Consider the following 9592-nt stretch of genomic DNA (forward strand, 5'->3'; position numbering starts at 1 on the left):
CGTTGCAAGAAGGATAGGAATGAATGACATAATTTGGGGGAGATAGGTGAGGAGCGAGGCGGTGGGGTGGAAGGAGAGGGGAGGAATGTGTGGAGTAATAGGAATGAAGGAGGTAAGGGAAGAAAAGAGGGGAGGGGGTTGGAGAGGACCTGTCAGCTAGGTGAGGTAGCTGTGAGGGAATGGGCATCTTGCAGAGTGAGAGGGGTTGTGAGATAGGGAAGTTGAAGAATGGAAGTGGTTCTGCTAGGCCCGAGGGAGGGAAAGGGTTACCCGGGGGTAAGGGGTAGCACAGCATTGCTGGAGGAGTGGGGGAAAGGAGAGAGATGCAATGGGTTTGTGGAGAAAAACAGGGTACATAACGAGGGGAGGAGGAGGGGGTAGAGAAGAGGAGGGAGTAAGGGGAACGTAAGCAAAGCTAACTAGGGGAGAAGGTTGGAGGAGAGGTGGGTTAAAAAGGGGGGTGGCAGGTAGGGATAGGGGGGGGGGGGGGGGGGAGGAGATGAGATCGCAGTACCGGGACGGTGCAGATTGGACATTTTTAGCTGTTTCCCATGAGGGATGGAGGAGGAGGTGACGTTAAGGGAAATTATATAAGGTGGTGGACCAAGAGGGGATGTCGCGAGTGAAAAAAATGAAATCGTTTGATCCTCCCATAACGACCATTGTAAAATTGATCAACAAAAAGGGAATCAGGGAAACATTCAATGGTGTTAGGCTTGAATCGTTTTGCTGAAGCTTTAGTCAGGTTAGGAGGATAAATGATTTTGTAGCTTTGGCATCTTAGCTATTTCAAGTCGTGAAATTAAAATCTTACAATGCTTATCGTTGCTTCAACAAGCAGTTGTCGCTCCAAAAAGGGATATTGTCAGAGCCTACGAGTCTCCACAACTGCACAAATTAACAAAGTCTGGTAAACCTTACAGACCTCCCTTACTGGGTTTCTGGCAAACAACAAACGCCTACTTACTTAGATTTTGTAATGGTACCCCGAGGGCCTCGAGTACGCCAATCTCTTTCTGTTGATCTATTCATTCATTTCCATTTCCCCTATGAGGGGCCTATTGACCATTGCTCGCTGAAGCCATGTAGGGTTTATGTAGTTGGTATGCTGTAACACAGGGTTACTCATAGTACGGCCCGCGGGCCGCCAGCGGCCCGGCAAGCCTTCCTTGGCGGCCCGCGGACCTTCCAGACATCGTACCGGTGTACGAGCGAGGAAGAATGGAGTTCAGGCAGGCAAGAGCCCTATTAAGCACTCGAAGACGGAGGGCTGCTCTGGTTGGCTGAAGCTCCCGTCCCACGTTCGAAAATAGCCCGCAGTGTGCAACGATTGGCTACTCAACCGGAGGCTGCAAGCTGTCTCTCCAATGAGCTGTGGAGAAAAGGGAACCCTCCGGTTGGATGATGTACGTTGGAGCCGAAGCCCGCGCTTTGGTCAGCCGTTGTCTCCGTGTCTACCAATTCATTTGTACTCACACGAACCACTCGCCCCCGGTCAACTGGGCGAGGAGCCCAGGATGTCATAAGTGTACCGCCCTTGGTCACCCTGGAATACGCCGCCGTTAACTGCGCTCGATTTCACGTTCACATCGAAAGCTTTATGCAAACACCATTTCGAGTCTGCCCGGATACAGTGAAAGCACCAAGGCACACGTTATCTCACATTTCTTATAAACTGAGGTCTAACTCCCAGACCCCCTTCTTTCTTTGGGAGAGAGAGGGAGAGGGATACAGCATACATGCCAACATTTCAGAAGAACAAAGTGGGAGATTTAAAAAACAAAAATCGGGAGAATGGGACCTTCAATCGGGTTTCTGTCATGTATGGACTTTGGAAGCGTGCTGCTGCAGGATCGGACATTTGAAAGCAAATTCACGTGTTTTTTTTTTAATCACCTTTCATAAGCATTGAGCGCAATGGCAAGCAGAGAAAGACGGGGACGCAAGAGTTGTGCACTGGCCGGGCAGGTTGCGGTCAGTGCATACACCCCCCCCCCTCCCTCCCCCGTCAGCCCGGGCTGAAACAGCTTCCGGGCACACACATAGCCCGAAGCCCCCCCCCCCCCCCACCCAGTACTTCACAGGTGTTTAAAAGACTATTCGGTTGTTAATGGGGCTTTGTTGGTTTTTCACCCCTTCTAGAGCCCCTGCATCGCCATTCTGACTATTGCTGGAAGGATTAGCAGTTACACATTACCAAGCCCTGTCAGCTGAAACCCCGAGGAATCGTGTTTTTGCTTGCAGGAATCGGGAGGCGGGAGACTAGCCTTCAAATCGGTAGTCTCACGCCTGACTCGGGAGTGTTGGCATGTATGATACAGAGGGGGGGGGGGGGGGGGGGGGAAAGAGGAGGGAGACAGAGGGGGGGGGGGGGAAGGGAGACGGAGTGGGGGGGGGGGAGAAGGGAGACGGAGTGGGGGGGGGGGAGAAGGGAGACGGAGTGGGGGGGGGGGAGAAGGGAGACGGAGTGGGGGGGGGGGGGAAGGGAGACGGAGTGGGGGGGGGGGGGAAGGGAGACGGAGTGGGGGGGGGGGGGGAAGGGAGACGGAGTGGGGGGGGGGGGAAGGGAGACTGAGGGGGGGAGGGAGGGAGACGGAGGGGGGAGGGAGGGAGGGAGACGGAGGGGGGGGAGGGAGACGGAGGGGGGAGGGAGGGAGACGGAGGGGGGAGGGAGGGAGACGGAGGGGGGAGGGAGGGAGACGGAGGGGGGAGGGAGGGAGACGGAGGGGGGAGGGAGGGAGACGGAGGGGGGAGGGAGGGAGACGGAGGGGGGAGGGAGGGAGACGGAGGGGGGAGGGAGGGAGACGGAGGGGGGAGGGAGGGAGACGGAGGGGGGAGGGAGGGAGACGGAGGGGGGAGGGAGGGAGACGGAGGGGGGAGGGAGGGAGACGGAGGGGGGAGGGAGACGGAGGGGGGAGGGAGACGGAGGGGGGAGGGAGACGGAGGGGGGAGGGAGAACGGAGGGGGGAGGGAGACACGGAGGGGGGAGGGAGACACGGAGGGGGGAGGGAGACACGGAGGGGGGAGGGAGACACGGAGGGGGGAGGGAGACACGGAGGGGGGAGGGAGACACGGAGGGGGGAGGGAGACACGGAGGGGGGAGGGAGACACGGAGGGGGGAGGGAGACACGGAGGGGGGAGGGAGACACGGAGGGGGGAGGGAGACACGGAGGGGGGAGGGAGACACGGAGGGGGGAGGGAGACACGGAGGGGGGAGGGAGACACGGAGGGGGGAGGGAGACACGGAGGGGGGAGGGAGACACGGAGGGGGGAGGGAGACACGGAGGGGGGAGGGAGACACGGAGGGGGGAGGGAGACACGGAGGGGGGAGGGAGACACGGAGGGGGGAGGGAGACGGAGGGGGGAGGGAGACGGAGGGGGGAGGGAGACGGAGGGGGGAGACGGAGGGGGGGGGGAGACGGAGGGAGGGGGGAGACGGAGGGGGGGGGGAGACGGAGGGGGGGGGAGACGGAGGGGGGAGGGAGACGGAGGGGGGAGGGAGACGGAGGGGGGAGGGAGACGGAGGGGGGAGGGAGACGGAGGGGGGAGGGAGACGGAGGGGGGAGGGAGACGGAGGGGGGAGGGAGACGGAGGGGGGAGGGAGACGGAGGGGGGAGGGAGACGGAGGGGGGAGGGAGACGGAGGGGGGAGGGAGACGGAGGGGGGAGGGAGACGGAGGGGGGAGGGAGACGGAGGGGGGAGGGAGACGGAGGGGGGAGGGAGACGGAGGGGGGAGGGAGACGGAGGGGGGAGGGAGACGGAGGGGGGAGGGAGACGGAGGGGGGAGGGAGACGGAGGGGGGAGGGAGACGGAGGGGGGAGGGAGACGGAGGGGGGAGGGAGACGGAGGGGGGAGGGAGACGGAGGGGGGAGGGAGACGGAGGGGGGAGGGAGACGGAGGGGGGAGGGAGACGGAGGGGGGAGGGAGACGGAGGGGGGAGGGAGACGGAGGGGGGAGGGAGAGAGAGAGATGTGTATGCCGGGTCCGGTGGCTCAGTGGACGAAGGCGTCCACTGCAGGGACCTGTGTTCCACCTCATGGTCACAGTTTTTTTTTGTTACTCTAGCCCCGCCCCCTCCCCCAATGACCCCACCCCCAAGGTGCGGCCCTCGGCCACAAACCACACTGTAAATTAGGCCCCCAAGAGAAAGTTTGTGAGTACCCCTGCTATAACAGATATAGCTGTACTTTCTCCGTTAAGGTGACTAATCTTGTTATTGCATGTGCATCTGAAATGCCCCCACTTGCCCTCGCTGGGTGAGTTCCTCGGACCTTGCTGGTCCTCACCGAAGCCATTGTTCTTTCTGCGTGGGTTGCCTTGCCAAGCCTTGGTGTGTCCAATCCGGACCCCGACACTGCAGCACTCAACATCCTTCATGGGACAGCTCGAATCCAGCTCCTGGTTGTCCTCAACGCCTCCTGGCCCTCGTAGCTTAAGAGTCAAGCTTCCCGTCAACTCACCTGAAGCACCCGACATCGGTGGGCATTCGACTATCATGCCCCCGGTCACTGGCAAGTGATCCAGACTCTGTCCCCTCTGCTTTCAGGTTCTTCTCATCTTCGATCCAGGCTTGGATTTCTTTGGACACTTCGCATCTTCCCGGCAGCAGCACTTCTTTGCCAGCTTCCATTGAAAAAGACGACGCGACCCGGCTCCCCTGGGTTAGGTAACTTGAGTACTCCATGGGTGTTGGCCCTAGACACCTCTAAGTCCAAAAGGGTTTGCTCCTAGTCATCTCCTAAGTGTCCTTAAACTTTAAAATTCCAACCGTGACTTTCCCCATAGAAGCTAACAGCACTCGTGGCTGTCTTCCCACACTGCACGCGTCCCCATGGGTCCCCTGTGTACCTGTCTTGGGTGGTTCTGAAGGGGCCCAGCAATTCTACAGGCTCTAGACCTTGTATCTAATCAAGTTGTGGTTCTTATACCACTATTTTAATATATGGATTGATACACCCCTAGGGCTAACTGTATATTGTGCTATTTACTGCTATTTGCCTTATAACTTGTGTACATCGACTTCTAGCCTCATAAAGAGACTAGAGGGGTGTGTTTTAGAATAAACATTTTATATATACCTGGTGTGGTTCTCCTTTCATTTGGTCATTCAAGAGATTATAGACTGGTAAAACAAGCTGCTTTACATTCCTTCAAGACTTAGCCTGAAGGCTGCTCTCCATAGCTACCACTAGGATAGCTTTCAATAAAGATGGTCTTTAACCTATCATCCATAAGGGGTTGTTTGGACTGGTACAGGGTGCCCACCATAACTAGTGGACAGCGTATACCAGGCCAACTTCTCACAGATGCTCAGGATAAAGAGCGGTCAGTGGCGGGTGCTGCTGAATGTGTCATGGTGTTGGCAAATTACGCCAGGCCAAAATCAGCATTACCTCATGGAGGGCACCCTGGATCCTGGACCATGTTTAATAACAGCCCCAGGATATGGCAGGAGCACCCTCATGTTCTGCACTGTACTGAGCACATGTATTACCCCACATGAGGTCATTCTCAATATACCGAGAAGGTGTTTGGTAAATCACCCGTTTTAAAGTGCACCAATCTCTGATGGGCGTGGGTTTACCTCAAACAAAACGCTCACAAGCAAGTGGTAAATGCTTTCTACCATCGATTAACAATGTGTGCCAGGACAGGTTGCCCAACAAATACACAATTACACTAATAGTTACATTAGTTTGGTCTGGTTCTTACACCGAGGGTGTAAGAGGAAACAGCACCTCACAGGCCTAATTCTGAGGTGGGTGGAGAGAACAAAGGCAAATGGTTATATTTTTTGTTCTTACTCCTGTTATGAGCTGATCATACAAGCCGTTTGCTCTCGTGTTTGCTCAAGCAATTGTCAAAGGGCCCTACCTGGAGGATATTTGATGTACAAATCTGTATGCTAGGGGTAATAACATTCAAAACTTGCCACAGGAAACGTTTACTCATGTTATTCCTTATTTCAGGGCACATGTAATTGGGTGCAAATACATACCTCATTACCAGCACCCAAATAATAATTCTGTATCAGGTGCAAATGAGAGTTTGTGCCTTAATTGTTATCACCAGCAAAGCTGCCATCGGAGACTAAACTACCAACAAACACATTCACAGATTTTAGCACCAAGAGTGTCTAAAGTCAGGCATGCAACGCCCCTTTGCGCTCAAAGGGCTTCAGCAGGCACCCCCGTCCCCCACCCCTCTCGTGTGTGTCAGCCCGGCTGAGACAGCTTCCCAGGCACATACACAGCCGCACCAAAGTACTTCACACAGGTCTTTAAAAGACCATTTTAATGAGGCTTTGTTGTGCTTTCACCCCTTCTTAGAGCCCCTGCATCGCCACTCTGCATATGGCTGGATGAATTAGTCCCCCCCCCCCACACCCTTCCCAAATTTGACTCTAGTTGCGCCTCTGTTTAAAGTCGAGGTAGGAGAGAGATGAGTTGGCGTGAGGTTTAAAAGAGGGGTGAAAGAGGGATTGAAGAAGCCGCGTGGTGATGGTCATGGGCGTCTGCAGGGATGGCAAGGAGGGGCGCTGGGGAGGGAGGGGGGGGCAAGCGTCCCTCCTTGCTCCCCTCCCCCCCCCCCTGCGGACGCCTATGCTTACAGGCTGTCCAGTTCGGAAATAGCTGGGTTGACCCTCGCCCCAGGTTTCCCTCCCATGGTACCCTTGTGCCCACTTTCTCTAAATTCCATCGATTTGTGCCAGGACCCTCCTGTCCACCTTGTTGTTGCCCTTGGTCTTACCTCCTCTGGCTTTTTGCTTAAGTCTTCCACCGTGTGTACGATGTCTGTCTTTGTTGCTTCTAACGCGATATCTTAAATTTAAAACAGCCTGTTAGCCATTGCATTGTGCTAGTCTAGCACCGCATAACACCTAGAGCAGGCAGAATCGTTAATTATATTGTCAAGCGGCTGGAATTACCACTACGCGGTGGCGTAACTCGGCGAGTCAGTCCCGGGCAAGAAAGAACGAACATGCCGACTTTCCGCAGGTGCCCCGCCCCCCGAACACAAACACGCGACATTCATCTGTTATTAGTCATCACTCGAGACACACTGGAGTAGCGCCGTGGCCTTTCGGTGTGCTCTTTGCGACCTTAACACAAAACAGCGGTGAAATGACTGCCTTGAAACCCACACCGTTAATGGTCCTCAACCCTGGAAAACAACGTGCAATATATTCATTTTAAAGAATTATTTCTTCGAAGGAACAGTGGAGCAGCGCCATCTGTTGGCCTAAATACCCACGGAGGAATGATACACATCAGACCGAATTAACATTCGAATAGCCCAACCGTTTGTCCCGACTTTGTTAAGTATTATACCCTTCCACCGTCAAATACACGGCATTGCCCTTATGATCAGGAATATGTAGCCCGCAAACCTGAAAACAACGTGCAATATTCGTTGTTCAGTCCTAATTTATCGAGATGCAGTACGCTCTGACGGACTCGTGCATGAAACCAAAACAATGTTAACATATTTAAAGTCTAAACATCTTTGGAAACATGAAATTCAGACCACGCGCTGCAGATAAGCTCGCACAATTGCCCTGCCTGACTCGTGGTGAAACCAAACAAAGTTACAATGGTTTAAATGGCCGTCAGCGTCCATTAAATAAAATTCTTTTCCATCGTAACAAACTGCATTGCCCTGATGATGCATAATATGTAGACTACAAACCCTCAACACCCGCAATATTTTTTTGTGCAGTCATAATTTATCGACAACAGTGCCACCTGTAACGTTCGAGCAGCTCACCGGTTTGTCGTGACCCAGCCAGCTGCATGACTGGCCTCCATCCATGTCCTCCAGTTTAACAACTACATTCGCAGATGGCCGAAACAGTGGCGCAGTGCCACCTAGTGGCCCAACTCGCTCTAGTGCCCCCATCTTCGAGCTCGGCACAACATTGCATGGATCTAACCTGACACCGTGTTACTCTCCGCACCACCCTGTAACCAATTCCGGTGAGGGGCCCTGAACTCGCAATGCACAGATACATTGTAAAGCGACTCAAATATTAGTTAGCATTTGTTAGGGAGAGCATTATTACACCCTCCGTACATACTTCCCTATTGTATCAACATTGTCCACCCCGGGGTCTGCGCTGGACTAGCCTGTGGTCCGCAATCCGGTGCCAGGCAAGGCAGCCCCCGCCCCGTGCGGCAGCGGGAACACCCAACGCGCGTAGGAGCTGCGAGTAAGACAACGAGCAAGTTGCTCAGACAATAAAATAAACTTTCCCCTTTAAACCAATAAACTACCACGAAGCCATATAACTAATCCAGGGCAGAAAACATTACCATGGTGATATTGACTATGTACATAAATGTCTCGGTAACATAACTGACCCGTATGGGGGTTTGTAAAGCGCCCCGAGAGGTTTAGGTGATGCGTGATTCTGGAGCGCAAACTAAAAAGGCAGCGTCTTCGATATGCAGCAGGCCACCCCTATGCGGCCGGGTAACAATTTGAAAATTACACCGGGGCGGTTCAGGAGGTGGGGTGTCACGACTCACCTGAAACGGCTTGGCGCTGTTCCGACCAAAAACGACCTGAGACGACGTAACTGATTTTCGTATGCAGAGCAACAAAAAAAATCCTTCTGCTGCCAATGCCGGAAAATAGTGTTTGCTCAGGTGAGTCGCTCATCTAAGTACCCTCGTGCTGGCGGAAGGTTTTTTTTTTTTCATAGCGCGAACTCGACCCGAAGGTATTGGAGCGCTGTACATGAGCACCGTATTTTAATTACATATTCAGGCACGGGGAGATTAAATGATTTGCCCAGAATCACAGGATGTGGACGGGACCTCGAGACTCGAACCCTGGTTTCCTGCACCAAAGTCGGCCCTTGTGGGAGGCGAGATCTTGGTATCCTCTTCCGGCTGGGTGGGCATAGAAGAAATACTGGCCTATTTCATTTATTTATTTATTTTATTTTAATCGTTTTTATATAGCGCGGACTTTACCTGAAGGTGTCAGAGCGCTTCACAATAGGAACAGTAATGATAAATGAGGAGAAAATTACAAGTGAGCATGTTACAAAAGCAAACGTTAAGTTACATGAGGCAAATGTGACAATTGTGCAAGTATCAAGAGCAAACAAAATACAAGAGGTAGCAAACGATACATTACAAAAGGAAAAAGTGACATGTGTGCAGGTTACAAAAGCATACAAAGTACAAGTAGAGGTAAAATACTGCAATAAATGGCAGACACTCAAAACCCTAAAACAAGCGTTATGTTACATGAGGCAATGATTGCAATTGTGCATGTATCAAAAGCAAACAATATACAAGAGGTAGCAAACGATACCTTACAAAAGGAACGGTGACATGTGTGCATGTTACAAAAGAGTACAAAGTACAAGTAGAGGTATAATACTGCACTAAATGGCAGACACTCAAAACTCAAGAACACACTGGGAATGCACTTCTATGGGCATGGAGAACAGAATTTCCAAAAATGGAAGGACTTCCTTCAGATAATAGAGGGCGTGCATTAAATTTGGAAGTGTCTTTGAAGGAGGAGAGCTTTGAGGTCAGTTTTGAAGGCCTGGGAAGAGGTGGTGGTCCGGAGCTGA

General features: G+C 53.3%; 1 protein-coding gene across 12 annotated transcripts in view; it reads right to left on the reverse strand.

The window, feature by feature from the left end:
• The window catches only part of LOC146789154 (uncharacterized), a 102936-nt gene extending 94056 nt beyond the window's left edge, over positions 1-8880 (reverse strand). For 3 of the 12 annotated variants that reach the window (XR_014969751.1, XR_014969756.1, XM_085630016.1), the window contains exon 1: positions 8529-8880. Coding sequence is in view for 1 of the 12 variants with exons in the window: in XM_085630015.1 (XP_085486141.1) it covers positions 7768-7899 (132 nt within the window). In the remaining 11 variants the exon portion in view is untranslated. Of the gene's footprint in view, positions 1-6750; positions 6946-7767; positions 8285-8360; positions 8467-8528 lie in introns of those variants that run through there. The other 9 variants (XR_014969754.1, XR_014969757.1, XM_085630018.1 and 6 more) reach the window with 5 other exon arrangements.
• Between the last annotated feature and the right edge of the window lie 712 nt (positions 8881-9592).

The sequence above is a fragment of the Triturus cristatus genome, chromosome 10 (genome assembly GCF_964204655.1).
Source record: "Triturus cristatus chromosome 10, aTriCri1.1, whole genome shotgun sequence".
In the NCBI taxonomy this organism is placed as follows: domain Eukaryota; kingdom Metazoa; phylum Chordata; class Amphibia; order Caudata; family Salamandridae; genus Triturus; species Triturus cristatus.